The 20,751-nt window shown below is 35.4% G+C and overlaps 2 protein-coding genes across 5 annotated transcripts; one reads left to right on the plus strand and one right to left on the minus strand.

Moving 5' to 3' along the window:
- The first annotated feature begins 35 nt into the window (after positions 1–35).
- LOC114267446 (nudix hydrolase 20, chloroplastic) lies at positions 36–6,390 on the plus strand. 2 transcript variants are annotated; one of them, XR_014330428.1, is made up of 9 exons: positions 36–503; positions 602–666; positions 1,888–2,062; positions 2,226–2,306; positions 3,679–3,804; positions 4,449–4,528; positions 4,679–4,811; positions 5,069–5,189; positions 6,034–6,390. XR_014330428.1 is itself a non-coding variant. In XM_028208486.2 (9 exons), the coding sequence occupies exons 1-9, from the start codon at positions 219–221 to the stop codon at positions 6,101–6,103; spliced, it is 1,119 nt and encodes a 372-aa protein (XP_028064287.2). In that variant the 5' UTR covers positions 36–218; the 3' UTR covers positions 6,104–6,390. The 2 variants fall into 2 exon arrangements, 1 of the variants encoding a protein (XP_028064287.2); XM_028208486.2 differs by having other exon boundaries at positions 4,696–4,811.
- Positions 5,505–19,155, minus strand: LOC114267445 (3-hydroxyisobutyryl-CoA hydrolase-like protein 3, mitochondrial). Of its 3 annotated transcripts, none has more exons than XM_028208485.2 (11): positions 18,824–19,154; positions 16,587–16,688; positions 16,057–16,109; positions 14,384–14,518; positions 14,190–14,286; positions 9,115–9,244; positions 8,450–8,628; positions 7,182–7,306; positions 6,974–7,075; positions 6,566–6,691; positions 5,505–5,809 (listed from the first exon to the last, which is right to left on the minus strand). In XM_028208485.2, exons 1-10 carry the CDS (start codon positions 19,077–19,079, stop codon positions 6,590–6,592), a joined length of 1,281 nt encoding a protein of 426 aa, XP_028064286.2. In that variant the 5' UTR covers positions 19,080–19,154; the 3' UTR covers positions 5,505–5,809; positions 6,566–6,589. The 3 variants fall into 3 exon arrangements, with proteins under 3 accessions (XP_028064286.2, XP_028064285.2, XP_082726457.1); XM_028208484.2 differs by lacking the exon at positions 16,057–16,109 and adding an exon at positions 16,329–16,393; XM_082870331.1 differs by lacking the exons at positions 6,566–6,691; positions 16,057–16,109 and adding an exon at positions 16,329–16,393 and having other exon boundaries at positions 18,824–19,155.
- Positions 19,156–20,751: the final 1,596 nt, after the last annotated feature.

The following is a 20,751-nucleotide window of genomic DNA, read 5'->3' on the forward strand; positions in this document are numbered from 1 at the left end:
AAGCAAAACTGATGTTATCATGGTATTAACTCTACAAAATCAATTGTTAAATCCAGAGTGAGTCCACAAAGCAATAAAACAAACCTTTAACACATGAGGACCAAAGATTCGAAACGAGGTCGTTTCAGAGAGAAGGAAAACTGGGTTTCAAAGCCTATAAAACAAACAAAACAAAAGGCTTCTTCATTGCAACTCTCTCTCTCTCTCGGCTCGCTCTCATGGCCAGGAACTGCAACCCCTACTATTGTCTCTCTCTCTATAAATTCCGAATCTCATCCCTCTCTCTCTACAATTCCCCAATCTCTCTCCATCTCTTTCCAAAGAGCCGATTCAAATTTTCACACAATTCCATCAGAGACAGTTCTAGCACCACTATATCATCATCATCATCATCAGCAAGTGGATTCACTTGGGACGACGTTTTCAAAATCTCTCGCTCTGAAGATCACTCCTTCGATCTCCATGGCTTCTTCGACAAAATCAAAATCTGCAATCGCGGCTCCGTAATTCTCTCTCTTTCTCTCTCTCTCTCTCTCTATATATATATATATATCTGCTTGTGTTGTGCGTGTATGAAATTTGAATTTTCGGTTTGTTGCAGGATAAGCAACATGAATTCATTCCGTTTGTTATCGGGGACCAAATCGTCGGCTATGTTCATAACCGGTAATTTCGTCATCTTGAGTGATTGTTATATGTGTAACATTGTGCATTTCGTGATTGATGCACTGTGGTTAATTGATCTGAAATGCTTTTTTTGAGTTTGAAAGTTCATTTTTTGGAAAATTCTTAGCTCTATGTTATTATCAAATATTAACTAGAATGATTACATGTTTGCTCATTGTGTATGGACTTTCCCTTAGGCTCTGTTACGTAAAATGATTTTGTCCGAAAACAAATTTTTGTTTTTGTTTTTGTTCTTCGGTTTTCGGTTTTGGTTAACATTTAAAATATTTTTTTACGACAAAAATCTGAATAAAGAACTAATTATAGAGTCGACTTTAAAAAGGAAAATGATATTTATGTATAATTTTCATGTAGAATTGAACACAAATAATATGGTAACAGCACTTAAAATTATGAATATAATAATAGGAAATTTGACTTTCAATGAGTAGATAGAAATGTGACACATCATTCATTATATATAGATTTTTTGTATATAAATTCTGTTTGTATATTATTACTTAAGATTAAAATAAGACAATGATTGAATGTAACAAAAATATCAATCTCAAACCTACTTCCTATCAATTACTCTACCATAATATATGTATATGTATATGTGTATATATAGAGAGAGGGAACAAAGACGTTCAATGTGTATGAAAATAGTGAGACTTGTATGTTGAGTAGTATCGACTGTGATGGACAAAAAAAAAAAAAAGCCTACGTAATTTTTAATCGTAAATCATTTTACTCTTTATGATGAAGAATATTTTACTTACATTTTAGCCAACCTAACAACAGAAAATAGGTCAAAAAAAATTTGGAGAAATTTTTTTACAGCGAAACAAGCGGAGAGCCTTAGTGTTTGTGGTGGTCTAATAGATGGAGGGTTTATTGTACTTGCATATGCCACCGCATTGTCTGGGTTGTCGTAAAATTGTTATGATAAGAATTCTAGTTTGAGTTATGAGGGGGGTCAATTGTTCAACTTCTTAACTCATCTAGCAAAGAGGCAGAAGGTTGTAGTTCGAGTAAGTTCAGAAATTAATAGCTGCAAACTCTAATTTTAAGTAAAGCCTATGAATTCTGAGGCTTACGTGCCAATATGCTCCTGTTGTTTGTAAATTTGTTAGGTTTGATTGGATGCAACTAAGGTAACTTTGAATTCAATCTAAGGTATAGATTATTTATTGATGGGTTCATTACAATTATGTGCAGTTTTGCTGACCATTTGAGGAGGTTTCAGGATGTGTTTATTTTCCCTCAGAACAATTCTTTCACCAACCATGTCACGTTACATCCAATTTTGAGAACACCTGAGGAGAGGACTAGGGCTGTTGCAGATGTTGTCAAATGCCTAGGGGAAGAATTTATTCCAGGTATACGGAATGAGGTACATATTGTTATCACTGAAAGAAATGTTGATGCCATTATTTTTTTTTAAACCTTTTTGTGTATGTGGTTTTCCGTATTTTCCGAAGTCTCTATCTGTGTTCCTGACTTCTTGAAATGTCGTTGGGTTGAGGCTAACTGTTGAATACATTGATTTAAAACAGCTATACCCTGTCTTCTCATCCTTTGGGACACAAGTATTTTTTTCGCTGGAACGTGCAGCAGCTCCATACTTTGGGATAAAGGTGACCTCTTGCACTTGATGACAAACACTTTTCTCGTTTTAGTATTATTTATTTTTATGTTCTTTTGTCTTTGACAATTTATTATTAGCTCTAATCTAAGTTTTAAAAACCATAGAGAAGTGATAAAAAAAAGAGCTACATGCCAATTTGGACAGGCAGGTCCCTAGTAATCCAACTGATAGACAGTAATTGGCAACAAAGCTCACCTAGATGGGCTGTTATGTTGATTGAGTATAATGACAGCGTAAAGAGAAGAGTTCTGTTAGGTAGAGCAAAACCATGACCTATTGCTAAATCTCAGTTGCTAGGGAAATAAGTTTAGGTGGTCAGATTGCTAAAGTACTTATGTTTTTGATAAGATAGGACCAATCTGTTCTGTCAAAGTATTTGAAATTACAGTTTCAACTCTTCTGCATTTGGAGTTTCAGGTGATCTTAATTCTTATATGATTGATGGGAGGTCATTTGTTACTGGTGGCTTTTGTTATCTGATACACAAGCCTTATGTTCTAATTTTTTTTAGGGCAAATTAAAAACACCCCCCTCGAGGTTTGGTAAAAATACAGATTCCCCCTGAGGTTTGAGAAATTACAAATTGCCCCCTGAGGGTCAAATTTTCATAACAAATTAGGAAAAATTAGGGGGGAATCTGTATGAGAATAAAAATCTCAAGGGACAATTTGTTATGAAAATATAAATCTCAGGGGGCAGGATGTAATTTCTCAAACCTCAGAGGGAATCTGTATTTTCATCAAATCTCGAGGGGGGTGTTTGTAATTTGTCCTTTTTTTTATTGATTCTGGTTGCTTCTCTCTTGAGCACCAAAACAGTCTTTCTCTAATTGATGGATTCCTCAATACGTCAGCAGATTTAATTTATGGAGTTAATGTTTGTTATGTACTTGTAACCGAGAAGTCATGCATCTTGCCTTGATTACCTCAAAATGTATTGACTTTAGCGTGAATGTCCAGTTTTTGTATAATTTTTCCTTTCCCTATTATATTTGTGGCAGTGCCATTGTTACCTTGATGTACCTTTTTCCTTCCTTTTTCAAGAATAAAGAAAATTTGATTTTACATCTCCAAGCTTCCAAGATATCCTTATAGTGCATTGGCAATATGGCATCTGTGCCTTGGAATTGGAGGTCATTGTAGTTCAGAATTTGTATCGTGATGGCCTTAAATTTCACATGCAAAGCATGAATTTCATGCTTCCAAACACACCATTTATCCTTTTAACAGAAGGCTATGTGATTATTATAGCCTGGTGTCTCCAATGTTATTACTGCTGATCAATATACTTTATGCACTCTTTTGAGAGAGTGACTGCATGTGTAATTTCCCCCCCTTTGTGAATTGCCCTTCCAATAATAGGCTTTTGGAGTTCACATGAATGGCTATGTTGAAAGAGCTGGGCAGAAATATCTGTGGATAGGGAAGAGAAGTGAAGTGAAACCCACCTACCCTGGGATGCTGGATCATCTGGTTGCTGGAGGACTGGTCAGTAGCTATCTTTTAATTCAAGCTTAATTGGTAGGTTTCCTCTCACTGAATGTGCATATAAATCAGAACAATTGAACATTTCTTTGTTCCGACATGTGTCATAAATTGCCCTGCCACTTTGATTTCTTTGTATGCTTTTGTCGAAGGATTTCTTTACCACTGGCTACCTTTCAGTTTAGGTTTACTTGCTGTAGCTGTGCCATCCCTTAATGTGCATGTAAATCTAAATAACTGAATATTGTTTTTGTGGGACATCTGTCCCAAATTATCTTACCCTATTTTAATTTGGGAGAATCATTGTCTAGAGGAGAGTAAAAAAAAAAAAAATTACATGGGGGTGCAAGTGATTCTATAGTGGGGGTTCAAGTGAAAATTTGTGAGGGTGCAACCATGTTTCTATAATTTTTTTTATTCTGACCCACTGGGCAGTAATTCCCCCTTTTTAATTCTATGCATGCCTTTCTCAAAAGGCTCCCTGGTGATGATGAATCATACCTCCTTTATTTGGAGGATTGCTCAATCAAAATGAGAAGCATGGCCTTTTTATCGTCTCAGACTTTTTTCTTTTTATTTTTCTTGTTTTCTATCGCTGATTTTGTTTCAAAAATCTTTTGGCACATAATTGCACAATGGTATTACAGCCTCATGATATTGCATGTGGGGAGAATCTTGTAAAGGAATGTGAAGAGGAAGCAGGGATACCGAGTTCCATTTCCAATGAGTAAGCTTTTCTTTTCCTTGGTACAATTATTCATTGTTCTAATACACCTTTTATGTAATAGAAAGTTGAAGTTCTTCACTGACATAAGATTCTGTCACCACTAAGTCCTTATATTCTAGTTCTTTTTGAACTGCATATTGATGGAATCAGAAGTGCTTGTTTCACAGAGCTATACCCGTTGGCGCTGTCTCCTACATGGACATTGATGGATATAGATACAAGAGAGATGTTCTATTTTGTTATGATTTAAAACTTCCTGAAGGTTTTATTCCTAAGAATCAAGGTAAGCCTTCAAAGCCGTCTTTCCCCACTCCCCAACAGAGAGAAAATGTCATTAAATGAACAAATGAATGAAGAAATAAGTAGATATATAAAGTTTGGCTTCCTTCAACCATGGATCTGAGTTTATAAGCTAATACTTCTTCATTTTACTAATCAATATTGGAAAATGCATCTCCATATTGAACTGTTTGTTCCCATTTTATCTTCATTATTAGCTGCAAAGCTCCATTTTTTGCAATCACTTGTTACATGTGGCAGATGGAGAGGTCGAGAGCTTCAAATTGATACCCGTAGCAGATGTTGCAAATGTCATACGAAGAACGCAGTTTTTCAAACCAAATTGCAATCTTGTCATCATTGATTTCCTGTTCCGACATGGGTACATTTTTCTGCTTTGTTGTTTCTTTTATTGCTTTTTTTTTATTTTTTATTTTCTCACCCTTGCGTAGGCCTTATTTGGAAAATTGACTATTTTAGTAGACTATTTTAATTTTTGAATATTTTAGTAGGCTAAAATAGTTGTATTTGAAAAGATAGTTAGATTTTTTTTGTAGTTGGATGTGATATTTGTGAGAGAAAAACTGAAATAATTATGGATTTGATGTGACATTTTGTCTTATTAGCTATTTTAGTCTATTTTGTCTTTTTGTGAATTTTAGTCCAAAAAGTAAAAAAAAAGCCTTTGCCAAACAAGTTTGTGTATCCAAAATCGTCCTCCCCGTAACAATATGCAATTAACTGTAAGTTTGTGAAACAAAAGCTAACTACCATTACACACTCCACTTGTGTCACAAAAGACAATGAAACGCTTTGGCTTTGAGACTCGAGTCATTAACAACACATTAGGGTAGAATTGTCATTGTTGTTAGGGCTTGGGGCCATAATCAACCCCACAAATCAGCCAAGATTTCACTCTAAATAAATTGTTCTCGTCTTTCCACTTAATTTCTTAGGGTCTAACTAATAATAGTAGTTGCTCCCTTTCCTTCTCTTCTTCCTCTGCAAATAAATAAATAAATATTAGAACAATAAAAAATAAAAAATAAAAAGGGAAAGAAAACTCCTGGTTGCATTTGTTGCTGGTTGTTTTGATTCAAGGCAAGTTTTTAAGGAGACTTATCTTTGAAATTAATGTGATTGATTGTATTTTCTGTTTTCGTTTAAATAAAGCTCAATTACCCCCCAAAAAAAGTGATTGCTTGATTTGTTCTACATATCTGTAGGTATATTAGACCTGAAGAGTTTGGGTACTTGAAGCTGCTACAGAGTTTGAGGAGTGGAGATTGTTCCTAGACCGATATACTCCTTTTCTTTGGAAGGAGAGATAGGCGTTGAATATACATATATATATGCAGGCTTGTTGAGTTTGGTTTCCAGCAACTTGGAATTCTTCCTACAGACGGACCAAAAACGAGATTCTATTGTGCTTCTTGCATGAGTAAATCTCAACGAAAGTAATATTATCGTTTCGACTTCATGATTCAATTTGTATGTCTAAGCAAGTCTAGTTTCAAAAGAAAATCGTGTACACATTTTTTTTTTCAAGTGATTATAAAAAAGATTCAAACTGCTTAAAAATATATTGAATGAGAAGAGAGGAGGAGACAAACAGAGCTTTGGCCTATTTTTTTGAAATTATAGCCACTGGATTTGCTTGGGAAAACAAAATCATTAAAAATCAATAAGCTCAACCACTTGTTTTTATTTGATATGACCACAATATTCTTTATATGCTATAACTGAAGTAACTAAGACCTCATGACAAGGCAGAGATGCAAGTCAAGCTTTCAGTTCCTCAATTTTTGGGGCCAGTGGCTCAAAGAGTGCTTCCACCTCTTTTGGGTCTACTTCGTCGATGCTTGGTGGGGCCCACTTTGGGTTCTGCAAATGCAGAAACAAGAAAACCAATAGTAAAATTCTGTTTGAGACAAAACTAGCAATCTCCAATCCTATGCTTGGATTTAAGATTTGTCGCGGTAAAGGAAAAGGAAAAGAAAATCAAATTACTTGTAAAAAATCATTTTTTATGGGTAACCGAATAATACATGCATATATATGCCTAATCATTTTGTTTTCAAAATTGCAATTCCTTGAATCAATAAATTAGAACTTCCTTGATCCTCTGTCATAAAGTGAGAAAGGAACTACAAATAAGGAGCAAACCTGATCCTTGTCCACCAAGACTGCACGGACACCTTCAGCGAAATCATTTCGAAGGGAAGATCTTATAGCAATGCGATATTCAGTTTTCATTACACCAGTTAACTGGGTACAGTACAGCCAATTGCAGAAAGAACAAATGTTGTTGGTAATCTAGCAGAAAGGATTTATCCAAAAAAATCTCAAAAAAGAAAAGCAGTTCCAAACTCACACTGGATAGATCATTGTCTTTGCCACTTGCAGATGCAACTCTGGAGAAATGTTTTTGTGTTAAGCAGAGAGAAAATGGAGCACCTTTTCCAAGCGCAATAAGGGCATCGTTCGCCCATTCTGCCACTGTTCATAGAAACAAGGACAACTAGTATGAAGGCTGAAATTAAAGAAATGACCTAACACTAGCTGTAAGATTTAGGGCAAAATTTTGCTTTACACCCCTCCGGTTTCCTCCATGTTCAGTTTACCCTACTGTCATGTAGAAGAAAGTTCATAGCCCCTTTGTTGTTTATGGACTAAAGTGCATCGTTAGACATTCCGTCCTAGTTAACATCAAGTGCGAAACACCTGTTAGGATATAGGGGAGTCATGTGCTTATTTCCAAATGTCAAAGGATAACCCGAACCTATGAAGCATGGGTACTTCGAAAAACATGCCGTGCTTGTACTAGGTACTTACTGGTGTACCGTATCTCGTATGGTACTTCTACATATGTACTGGGTACACGAAACACGTACCCAGGTTTTTTTTCTTAATTTTTGGCGTACCCAGACATACCTAATATATATCTAAGCCATATCGTACCTCAGTTGAAACAATATTTTTCATCTACTACAAAGACAAAACTCATTTCACTAGACTTATTTTTTATTTTTTGTTTTATGTTTAGCATGATTTTAAAATTAAACTATGATTTGTAAATTATTTAATATATTGCCATTTAATTTTGATTTATACATTTACTTTTGGTATTAAATGTTAATTATAGGTTGGACCTCAACAAATTAAACCATTTAATTAATTTTTGCATTATTCTAAGTTAAAAATAAATATTTTTTTACAAGCGTACCAAGCCGAAGCCGTACCCGTACCCTTACCCTATTTTTTTTCAATTTTACCATATCGACGTACCCATATCGCATCAGTATCAGTATTCATATCTGTACCAGTGCTTCATAGACCCGAACATGGAGTAAAGCATAAAGGGTTAAAGTGAAGTTTGCCTCCTAGAAAAATGATGAAAATGTCCATGGTCTGCACGATGAGAATACTTGTGTACAAGAATATTTTAGTCCCTTCACTTAAGTTGTTAACAAGCCTGATGGTGCAGTTTAGTCCACAACCATAGGGAGGGTTATGCGCACAATGGCCAAACCACAAGGAGCTAAAGTGATTTTACCATTAAATAAATGATATAACAGTACCTATAAGATATATATACGTCACATTCTCATATTGATAGACAACTAGCACTAAGTAGCACACCTGAGGCATCAGTGCTCAGCTGATGCTTTTTCAGCTCTTGTATTGTTTCATTAACAGATTTATTTCCGGCGAAGGATGAAGCTATTTGAGGTAAAAGCTGTTTCAACTGGGGCTCAGACTCTGGGTAACTGCTGTATCTTGCCAAAAGTGATGTGATGTCCTGATGTGGATCCTCAGAACTGCATGAATAAGAACAATATGCCTTGAATACATGAAAACAATCTCTCTTAAATTTGCAGAACACAGCAGATTAGCTGAGCATTATTTCCATATGATGTCAGCAAGTATGAATATGAAAAATGAATCGCAGATTTACAGAATGAAAATTCATCAATTTGTCAAAGAAATGGCATCTTCACAGCTCCATGTCTAGGAAGACATTGACCAACAACAATACTAATTTACTATCACTAAAGACATGGATGCTTACTTATATCAAATCGACAGTGTTGCACACCAGTTAGACATAAAACAGAGCATTACTGAAGGTTTTAGTAAAATATATCGGGTGGTGAAAATGAAGGTAAGTAACATATATTGGGCAAATGAAACATAAGGTCATGCAGTGTAATCGATATGACGTAATTCTGATATATCAAATAGACAATTCAGTTCCACAAAAACAAATATACTCATTATGAACTGAATGAAGACGTGAGACATACAAGGTGGCTGCCAAGAGATTCTCCTTCAATGAACCCAAGTTCGTAGATGGTATGTAGTCCGTTCCAAGACCTACATAGAGTGCATCAGCAGGTGTAGAAATCCTTTTTCCAGTCATTCCAAGATAAGCACCTGCAAAAACTTTCTTTGTTAAATAAAATGGAAAAACATAGAAAATATACTAAACATAAACCCACCCCCCCCCCCCCAAAAAAAAAAAAAAAATTCAACTATCTATTGCAAAACTACATTACTCCATAATATAGAATCTAAGAAGCACGGACACAGATACAGATGCGGACACGGGACATGGTGATTCAAAAAAATGGAGGGACACAAACACGGTGGGGACACAACAATAAAATATATTTTCATATATTTTTATTTGCTATCAAGATTAATATTACATCCACAAACAATCAATATTAACAAAAAACTAATTATATTTTTTTTTTACACTTTTAAATTCACACTTGCAATTTATATCTCCTTTTTTTTTATTATAAATGATCTATTAAGTATTTAAATCTAAGAAAAAAATAATAAACATTCAATATTCATCAAAAATACTAAATAAAATGGAAAAAAAAAAAACTTGGCATGTCCCTAGTATGTCCCCAAAGTGTCCGTTGAAAATAAATTAATTAAATAAGGGGACACGCCATGTGGTGTGTCCCATACGTGTCCCCGAAGTGTCCGGGTGTCCCCAAAGTGTCTGTGTATCCAACACGGATATGGCATTTGCTTTGAAGTGTCAGTGCTTCATAAGATAGAATCAATCAACTGTCTAGAATGTAGAAATAAAAACTTCAAATGATTGTTTGCTAAAAGATAAAATGAAAATGTTCCTTGAATGGTGGTAGCTGGCGATCATATTTCAATACACTAATCATGTAAGAAAAACAGGAAGTTGGAATACTAGCATACAAGGTGAAAGCTACATGGCACACCAACTTCAGCAAGCACAACCCATTAAGGTCACCCATTAAGGTCTCCCACAGATGCGGGACTCACAACTAATATATAGTATTAAATTAGTATTTATTTACCCTTATTTTTTTTAATCTCTTTCTTAAGTGGTGTCTATGTGGCACTCTGTATAGTTTTATACTTTTAAAATGGCACGGCAAAAGGGTATCGAGAGTTGACCCACTATATTTACTTATTATTATCTAATTAAGTTCCTTATTCATATAAAATTTCAATACAATATATCTAACGAAGAATTCTAAATCAATTAACTTAGCAATTTCCAGATCCAACCAACTAACAAATTAAAAATATTTATTTACGTTTAAAAATTAACATTTTGATTTTCATTCTACTAGTAACAAGTTCCTACTACAGTCACACCCACACCCACACCCACACCCACACCTACTCTCTTTATAGGCTTAGTTTTTATTTAAATATTAATGAGTTTTGTTTGTTTTGTATAATGGTGACGTAAACGTCGAGAATTTAAAAAATATATATATATATATCTATTTATATCTATCGCGTTACGAAGGTCAAGAATCAAGAACCAACAAACGCTTAATTTATTAGGGGGTCTTTAAGCACTAGAAACTTCAAATTGTCGTATATAGCCTCCTTTGCTAATTGATCAGGAACTGAAAGTTACTCAAATCAATTACATAATTTAATAAAATTTTATCTTTTATTTTACTTCTATTATGTTAAAACTTTCAATAAAGCAGGGGGCCAGGGGGTTAAGTGATTGGTGACTTTCAATAGAGCATTGTTAGGAAAGTGGTTGTGGCATTTTGCTTCGAAGCATGATAGATTATGGTGAAGGGTGATCACTTATAAGCATGGTTTGGGTGGGGGGGATTGGGTTACTGGGGATGTGACTAGTTCCCATGGGTGTGGGCTGTGAAAGGGGCTCGGCTGGGGAGGGTGGAGTTTTGGAGGTGGGTGGGATTTAGGGTGAGGTATGGAGTGAGGGTGAGGTTTTGGAAGGACAGATGGCGTGGGGAGGTTTCTTTGGAGATCCGTTTCCCGTTGATCTTCGCCATTGTAGTTGATCAGGGGGCTGCGATGGCATGTTATTTGGGGGGTGGGGGTGTGGTGGTTTGGGATATTCAGTTGTGACCGCAGGTACAAGATTAGGAGGTGGCTTAGTTGGTGGAGTTGTAGGGTTTCTTGTATGGTTTGGGTCTTACTGGGGTGGGGTCTGATGTTATGGTGTGAAATGCGGTGGGGGCCATGGGACAATTCACGGTTTATTCATTCTATGGGGGTTTGGTAGGGGAGTGTGATAGGGTCAGTGTTTTAAAAGGCTTCAGGCGCATTGAGGCGATAAGGTCTCTTATAGCCTAAGCGCGGGGCGCGAGGCGAGGCACGTGCCTCACCAAAGCAAGGCGCATGTAGTAAAAGCAAAGCAAAGCAAAAGTATAAAATAGATAAATTTTTTAGCATAACAAATATATGTAGTCTATTAAAAATATAATATCCAACAAAAGGTATAAAGTATCACATTTAGATCCACCAAAAACCTTATGTACTAAGATCATCCACATAAAATTAATTAACACAAATCATTAAAATTAATAAAAACAATTGTTCCATAAATTAATTAGCAATATATATATTAAATAAATAAGATAGAAAAGCCAAAAAAAAAATTTGAAGAAGAAAAATAAAAAATAAAATAGAAGGGGGGGGGGGGGTTTAGAATCAGCCAGCATAAAAGAAGAGGAAAAAAAAGAAAAGAAAGAAAAGTCACAGAGAGGATAGGATAGAACAGAAGAAAGAGAGAGAGTGACTGAGAGACAAAGGAAAGAAGAAGAAGAAGAAGATCGAAAGAAGAAGAAGAGAATCGAGCACTAACCAGCAAGCAGCAACCGGAGAGCAGCAAGCAACAAGCAAGCAGAGACCCGCAAAAGCAACAAGAGGAAGAAAAGCAAAGCGCATAAGGTGCTCGCCTTGAGCCTTTACATAAAGCGCTCGCCTCATTGCCTCGGCTGCACCTCCTCTATGTCGCCTCGCTCGCCTCGACTCGAGCTTAGGCGCGCTTTTCAAAACATTGGATAGGGTGTTTCCTTGGAAGAGTGTTTAGGTCCCAGGTGTCCCGTCTAAAGTGGTTTTCTATATGTAGCTAACTGCTTTGGAGCAGAATCTCACGTTGGATAATTTGATAAGGCATGGGTATGTGTTAGTGAATCGGTGTTTTATGTGTTGTGTCGATGCGGAATCGGTGGATCATTTGTTCCTGCATTGTCCAGTGGCATTGCGGCTATGGGGTTTTTAGTTTTTCACTCTTTGGGGTTGTTTGGGTTCAACCAAAAGGGGTATTGGATATGCTTTGGGCTTGGTGGAGTGCTAGGATAGGACGTCGATGGCTATGAGTGTGGCTATTGGTGCCGTTTTGCTTGATGTAGCTTGTATGGTTGGAACGAAATAGACGAACTTTTCAAGAGGTTTATCATTGTGCTCTTTGGTTAAAGAATCGGCTTCTTATAGTCATATATAGTTGGTTGGAGAGAACAGTTGATCTAGATTTGTTTATTTTTTTAGATTTTCTAGATGATGGCCTCGTTTGGTGTAACTGTTAAAACAGATTATAGATTATACCTTAACAAATTATAGATTATGTGAGTGTTTGGGAAGTGGGCTTTTATGTAGGTTTTTTTAGTTGTAGGATATTATTGGAGAAAAATTTTTGTGTGTTTGGAAAGATAGTTGGGTTTTTATGTAGTTGGATGTGATATTTGTGAGAGAAAAAGTGAAATGATTATGAGGTTAGATGTGATTGTTTGTTTGAATTTGTTTTTTTTTTTGTTTTGCAAAAACTTTGTCTTTTAGTGGAAAAAAATAAAAAAAAACCCAAAAAAAAATATTGCCAAACACCGCCTATGATTTTAATCAGAAGCTATTAATCTGTTTGGTATAACTGTTGGATTATAGATTTAAGTTGCTGAGTAATATTTGTTAAATAAGCTGTGAGGTAACTTTTTCAATTAACTTTTATTTTTTGTTATTTACTACTTGTCTACATTTCTCATAAAAAATAATAATAATAATCTATAGTCTATTAGGGTCATTTTCTATTTTTAAAAAATTAAAAAAAAATCTAAGAGTATAATCGTAAATTAACATGTACACAGCAGAAACTAATAATCAGAAGCTAGGGTGAGCAACTTTTCAGAATCAATTTTTTTGAGTTAAAAAAAATTGTTAGAATTAGAAACTGTTTGAAATAAGTTTAACCAAACAATCCAAAATAACTTTTCGAAAGTTAGAAACTATAAGTTGGCTTAAAAAAGCCCAAACAAACACCCCCGATATAATGGGGTATGCTAGGGTTGGGTTTCCCCAATTGGGATACATTTTTATTTTGTTGCATCATCTTGATGCCTTTTTATAAATTGTTTTATTTATCAAAAAAAAAAATGTTAAAACTAATATTCTATGAAATTATAATACATATTTATTTAAGTCACACTAAATAAGGCTAAAAAAATTTCTATTGAATTATACATATGTCGCAACATACTTCTACATCGTTTTTTTTAATTATTTTATTTTTTTTATTTATTTTGATAAATTAAATAATTTTAATTTCTACATGTTTTTAATTAAAAAAAAAAACAATAAAGCATATTAAATATTTCAAATCACAATTTAATTTTAAGTTACTAATTCTCCGTCCAGTTTAATTATTATTTCTACTATCAAATAGAGTACTTATTTTGCTATGTCATAATTTAGTATCGTATAGAATTGTCGGTTTATCCCACTTTTACATTAGGCCATGGGTATTATATCCCATGATGACAAGTCTTTGATCTAATTTGGATTTTGATGAGTCTTCAATCCATCTTATCAGTCTGATTGGTCACTGCCTTGATGATGATGATAAAAGACCCATTGCAGATTTTATCACATTTTCACCTTACTTTTGCTAAAAAAATAATGAGCATCATGCCCCTCAATGATGAATTTAAACATTAAATTCAATAAACTTAAAGTTGACACCAAAAAGCTTCAATGTGCAAACAAAAGAAAACATATCATAAAAAAAAAATTCCCTCCATAGAACCCAACTGAACTTTTTAAATAACTGAAAGCATACCAACCGATCCTTTTCCTGGAGTTTGTGCTGCTATATATGCAAAACCCACATCTGGAAACAAGCCAATCCCATTTTCTGGCATAGCAAGCACAGTCCTCTGAAAGAAACTCATACAAGTAAAAATTAAAAACTTCCATAGTGTTTTTTTTATCTAAAATATATATATATATATGTGCTAGAAAAGGCAACCAGACCTCGGTGATGAGCCGGTAGCGTCCATGACCAGATAGGCCAATTCCAAATCCCATTGTTATGCCGTCCATGAAGCTTATATATGGCTTTTTGTACTCAGAAATTTTACATATTAAAGAATATTCAGCAGTAAATACCTGAAAAAGTTGGCATGATAAGCACTTATAAATTTCTTTTAACATAATAGACATAAAAATCTACTAACTAAGGCCTTGTTTGACAAGTTATTTTTAGCTAAAAAGTCAAAAAGTTACTAAAAAAGTCAAAAAGCCAACCTATACCAAAAAGTCAAAGATTTCCTTTTTTCTCTACTTTTTGCACATCGTTTCGTAAAAAGCTAAAAAGTTATCCCAAACATACTAGTTTTTTTTTACATCATATTTTAGCCAAAAAGTCAAAAAGTTACTAAAAAAGTATGTTCCCAAACGAGGACTGAAAAAGCAATATTGCACAATGTGTGATGCAGTTGAAAGCTAAGTTAAAATTGTTATTTAATCAATTTAATGAACAAGGATGTTGACTACCATAAAGGTCGCTGAATCACACATGAGCAACAAGCCACTGTAAACTGATACTACAAAATTTAGTGTCCCACTTCCAAACTAACATGCAAACGGATGTCTTGACAAGGGAAAACAATATTGACAAACACAGAAAATGCACAGCACAAGAACCATAAAAATTTTCTAATCAACATATTCTTGGAAGTAATTGAGCCAATCAAAACAAAAACAAACAATGTGCACATGCATGCAATACATGATATAACCTGTGCCCCAGAGAATTCCATATTCCTCTGAAGGTCAGCATAATCTCAATTATTTTTTAGCTGTTTTAGAAAGTTATAAGTTAAAACAGTACAAATCATAGACGAAAATAACTAAGCAGTATCAACTAGAGAAATGCCTACCATCATTTGGAAGGCAGCCATCACCCCATTTCCATCCTGAGAACAGAGGCTTTATAGCAAGGCAATAGTGCTTGGATTAAAAATTACAACAGCTTAAGCATGGTGCATTCACAGCATAAACACCCGATATCATATGTTCTTTGTAAAGATTGATGATAATATCAATGAAATACAAAATACCACACCCCATAGTGACTAGCATGCCTGTCACTTGTCGGTTTAAGCCCTATGTCCACTGTAGTCTGTATGAGACATTATTTGAACACTCGACAGATGATTCATATTTATTGCTTTAAGGAGGTGTATAAAACAAGAAAATTTTAAATTTGTTAAACAAATACTAGTTTAAGTGACCACTTTGCGCACAATTCCTTTGTAACATCAAACCATATGATTGCTCCAATTGCTACAAATTTACAAGCATACTAAACAAGAACACATGTGTAGCTGGAGTCCAGTGTCTAGAATTTGCTTTGTTTTGGTTCTTTTGATAAGCAAAGTTGGGGTAATGTCAGTTCTGACACTTCTATTGGAATATGAACTTTGTTCATGCCCACATATCAAAGGCTAAATAGCCGGCACAAATTGGTAAGTGGTTTGTGGGAGATTGACGGTGATTGTATTGTAGTGATCGCCATCATTTCAATCTAAGCATAATGCTGACACTGCAAATAATAAGCTGCAGTCATCAGCCATAATAAGCTGAACTTGGTGAAGTACACATGCTGAATCTGCTGATAATTAATTAAAAGAACACAAAAAGACCTCAATCACATCTGACACTTGGTTTTTGGCCGCGATCGTCTTTACATCACCACCTGCAGATAAACTGATGATCTAAGACTTCGGTTATCAATTAGACAATTTTTTACTAAACCATACTAGAAAAAAGCAATGCTGTCAATTACACAACATGCATCGGACAAAGCAACCAAAGTCAAGTATGCAATAGTGCAAGAAACATTGATATAACAACGAACAATAGACAAGCATTGACCCATACAAGACACTAGTAGCACAAAAAATAAATAAAAAACCTTCTGCACAAGAGGTGTATTTTTGTCCTGCAGAATTTCAGCAACAACCCCCTTAATATCCATGCCTGCATTGGCCATGAATGGTTACCCTCAAAACCTTATAGAACACTCTATATAACCCCCAAAAAATAGAAGAAAAATAAAAAATATATATAGATTAAATCATTAAGAAGTTCACTATAGATAAATTTCAAATGAAACAAAGGGCTGAATGTAATTATCTAATGTTGAAAACAATATCCACTTTATCCTTGTCACCTGCTGAAAAGGCACGTGGTGAGCTGCTCTCAACCAGAACACATTTCACCTTAGGATCTGCTTCCCATTTGTCAAGAAAACTTTTGTATTTGATATCCATCTCTGCATCATAACACATTTACAATTCAGTGCAATCAGACCACAAGTAAAAGTCTAAAAGAACAAAGAATCACATACACACTTAAACTTTAGAGTGTCTGGTATCACCCCCACAGCTGCTGGTTAAATAACACAAAATGAGCACATGGCATGAAATATCTTTTAAAACCAATTAAGTGATAAAAATCTCAGCAAATGCACAGGAATTTCAGGTTGTCCCTAAAACAGGTAAAATCATGAGTAAAAACAGCAAAGTCACTCGAAGAATTATAGTTTGCTGCTATGAATTAAGAAAATGCTAAATCCAATCCAATCCAATCCAATCCAAGTTGTATGAACCACTGCAAATTTTTCGACAAAACTTTAAGCACATCTTCGGCTATGGTTGTGATACAAACTCCACCATAAGTCTCAAGGGTGCACATTGATTCATGTCAAATTTGTAAGAGTAAACTGTCACTTTATCCCTCAAACTTTGATTAAAATTCCAATGTTATCTTCGAACTTCAATAACATTGAGGTTATGGGTTCAAGTCTCGGAGCAACCACTTTGTGCACTATGCCAGACGTTAGGTGTGTACCCAATCTTTCCCCTCCCAAACAAACATTAATGTGTACTATTTAGGCGGCGTTTTTTTTACAATCACATAAGAGTTGCTTAAGCTAATGTTGATTGAATGATTAAGAAAACACTTAAGAGAATTGAATTAATCCACTAGTCTATCAACTTGCTTTTGTTATATCTTAAATTAAAGTTGAAGCTCAACCAGAATTGCCATTGGTCTCCTCTTTCCAACTTTGTGTCTCTTATTCGAACTCAGACTATTTCTTTCAGTTTGAAACCCTAAAATTAGTTCATGAAGCACATAATATAATAGGGACAATTTTTCTCATATTCATTAACATTTGGATTTCATTGACTCACTAAAATTCGATGTCTTAAATACAGGAGTTGAAAGTTGAAGGATGAAATTCATAAGACAGAAGGATAATTTAACCAACACCCCCCCCCCCCCCCAACATGCACACACTTAAACTCTCTGCCAATGTATTAAGGCATGTTTGGCTTGGCTGTTGCATGATATACTTTTTTTTAAGTATTAGAAAACAACATTTACAAAACAATGAAACGTCATTCTCTAAATTTCACAAAAATCAGAAATGTTTTATACGGAAATGAAAATCAATCAGCCCTTAATTGCCGTAGTAATTAGTAACCTAATTAGGGCTTTTGGCCTAGTTGTTGTGTAGCACTACTTTGTGGTGTGAGATTGTGGCTTCAAAGAATTTTGATACCTTGGTGTTGTCCCCTTTGCCCACTAACAGCTAACAGCTAACAGCTAACCCTCTATGTATAACGTGTGACAAAATAAATAAATAAAAAATAATAACCTTCCAAAATTCAATCAATCACATCCTCAATAAACCAAGTCTGAACTTAAATTTAATCTCGCATTGGTCATTATTAAGCACATCAATTATACAAGATCATCATACCTGTAATTTTAGAAAATGAATTTGTTTGGACAATACCTAAAGGCCATGTTTGATTCACAACACTAATAGTGAGGTATTAATAATCCAATTAAATTAGTGTGGTATTAGTTATCCCACCCCTACCCCATTACTAATAATCCTACAAATTTGTTGGATTAATTATCCATTGGATTAATAATCCTAAACTAAAATGTCAAAACAAACATAGGATGATTGGGCCCACGGATTAATAATCCCAATCCTATGCTTTAATCCTTCCAATCAAACATGCCAAAAGTGTAAATCCCACTATTTTCACCTATCAAAAAGTGTATTGCTCACACATTCAAAGAGTTTGTGAAGTGTGAACAAAATGGGACTCGTAATTTTAACTCAGTTTCTAATCAAAACCTAATCACAACTATTAGTAAGTGTTCATAGGCGCATTTCTACACATACAGATAGAAGGTAATACGGAAGAATTAACTACACAAAATACACTAAACAATCGAAGTCCTGTATAAACCATGTCCTGACTTAAAACTCATTCTCTGATTGAACATTGTTAAAGTACAAACCGTTCCTAATTGGATCATCAAAACTCTAATTCAAATCCATTTCCGATCAACAACAACAACAACAAAAAATTCACAAAAACATACCTAGGTTCATGGCGTTGAGGGCTTTGGGGCGGTCGAGAGTGATGACAGCGACGCCGTTGGGGAGGACAGTTCCCTTGACGAACTCGTCACTAGCGGCCATGATCACGAAGCTTCGAAGAGAGAGAAATGTGTTGTGGAGAGAGAGGTTACAGAAATGGAGGTGTTTAGAGAGAGAGCGACGAGAGTTGGGAGAGAAGAAGAGAGTGGATGATCGGCTCAGGAGGAGCTGAGAAGCACCTACTACTAGGCTTCGCATGCTCTTATTTTGCTTGAGAAGAGTAACGGAGACTGGGAAGAGTGAGATGTGTGTCAGAGTGTGTTTGTGTGATGTTTTCAAAGTATTCGACCAATTTACGTTTCGGATCATTCGGTTCGGAGGCCCACGGCATGCCCAACCGCCTATTACCCGCTCCAAACTTGTACCCATTGACGGAACGGACCTACTTGGCTAGTAATTATTGTGCTCACGTCTCATATATTAATGATTTTTTTTAGTTTTGACTGGTTGGCGTGTTGATATTAGGGATGGCAATTTAAACTTGGTCTGACGGGGACTCGATCTCTCACTCCTGATTAGAATAAATTTTTTCCAAAAAATATCCTTGTGGGGACGGGGATCAGTATTCAAGCCTCGGCCCATCTCCGTCCCCGGCCCCGAATTTCCCCAAAGTAAAATTATTATTTTACCTCTCTCTCTCTCTATATATATATATATATAAACCAACCCTCGTCTGTCACTCACACAACCCACTGTATTGCTGCCTACTACAATTGATTTTATCATCCATCACCGCCTTTTATCTCTCTCTCTCTCTCTCTCTCTAAAACCCTCTGCCGATCTCCCTCCTCCTATCACCGTGATCTCCCTCCTCTCCCTCCTCCCATCACCGCGACCTCCTCTTCCGAATCACCGCCACCATCACCACTATTTGCGGCAGTTGCAGTGACACCATCTGATCCAACAGCCTCCTTCTCCGTCGCCTCTTGTGGCCTTCTCTGTCGGCTCCGTCACCTCTCGCCTCCCCCTCTCTCTGCCATGGCAGATCTAAGAAGATCCCTCTTCCACCATCGTCGATTTCGTCCCTCCTCCGCCAGATCTGTCTCTATTTTTTTTTTTTTTTTTGATGATGTTGCTGCCTTGATAATGTTGTTGATGATTTTTTTTTTTTTTTTTAAGATGTTGCTGCTGTTGATGTTTTTGTTGATGATTTTTTTTTTTTTGTGGTGATGTTGCTGAATGATGTTGTTGATGATGAGTATGGGGATTTTCCAGGGTCAAGGAAACCCGATCCCCGTTGGGGGCGGGGGTGGGGGGAGTGATGAATTCCCCATCAGGGATTGGGGCCAGGGACAGGGATTTTTGTAGTTTCGGGGATCGGGAACGGGGAGGGTGATCCCTAAAATTTGATGACCCCTACCAACTAGATTTGAATAAGTCTTGGACTGAACCTCAATTAGACTCGTGAACTTGCTCGTGAGTCCATAAATGAGTGATTTTATTTGTACTAAATTAGTAACTCAATACGGTAAACTAAAATTTTTAAAAATTATTTCTTATTATACCTTAATATAATTTTATTAATAAGGACAATATATATTAAGGGGTTGTTTGGGATGATCTAAATAAGTGTACTTTTTGACTTTTTATGAAATATGGGTTGGGTTTAAAGTGATGTGGTAGAGAGGTGATGTGATTTAAATAAGATGATGTGACTTAAATAGGATAGTAACTTTTTGACTTTTTTGTATTATGCCAAACTTAGCCTAAATCGTAAAATAAAATATTTTTTTCTCATAATACACACAAATCACTTATATATATTATTCATATTCAAATCTCTTCTATTTTCTTTCTCAATTTCAATAATTTTCTCTTCATCTTCTTCCTCACTCCAAAATTTAAATCCATCCCATCAAAACTCACAATT

Source organism: Camellia sinensis, chromosome 5, assembly GCF_055761805.1.
Source record: "Camellia sinensis isolate YWXY chromosome 5, ASM5576180v1, whole genome shotgun sequence".
Lineage (NCBI taxonomy): Eukaryota > Viridiplantae > Streptophyta > Magnoliopsida > Ericales > Theaceae > Camellia > Camellia sinensis.

Excerpts from the sequence above, each read along its gene's own strand:
- LOC114267446 (XM_028208486.2), top strand. The coding sequence starts at position 219 with ATGGCCAGGAACTGCAACCCCTACTATTGTCTCTCTCTCTATAAATTC. Across the intron at positions 2,063-2,225 it reads TTCCAGGTATACGGAATGAG|CTATACCCTGTCTTCTCATC; the intron begins GTACATATTGTT and ends GATTTAAAACAG. Across the intron at positions 3,805-4,448 it reads ATCTGGTTGCTGGAGGACTG|CCTCATGATATTGCATGTGG; the intron begins GTCAGTAGCTAT and ends ATGGTATTACAG.
- LOC114267445 (XM_028208484.2), bottom strand. The coding sequence starts at position 19,079 with ATGCGAAGCCTAGTAGTAGGTGCTTCTCAGCTCCTCCTGAGCCGATCA. Across the intron at positions 14,287-14,383 it reads GCTACCGGCTCATCACCGAG|AGGACTGTGCTTGCTATGCC; the intron begins GTCTGGTTGCCT and ends AGTTTCTTTCAG. Across the intron at positions 8,629-9,114 it reads AATCTCTTGGCAGCCACCTT|TTCTGAGGATCCACATCAGG; the intron begins GTATGTCTCACG and ends TTATTCATGCAG.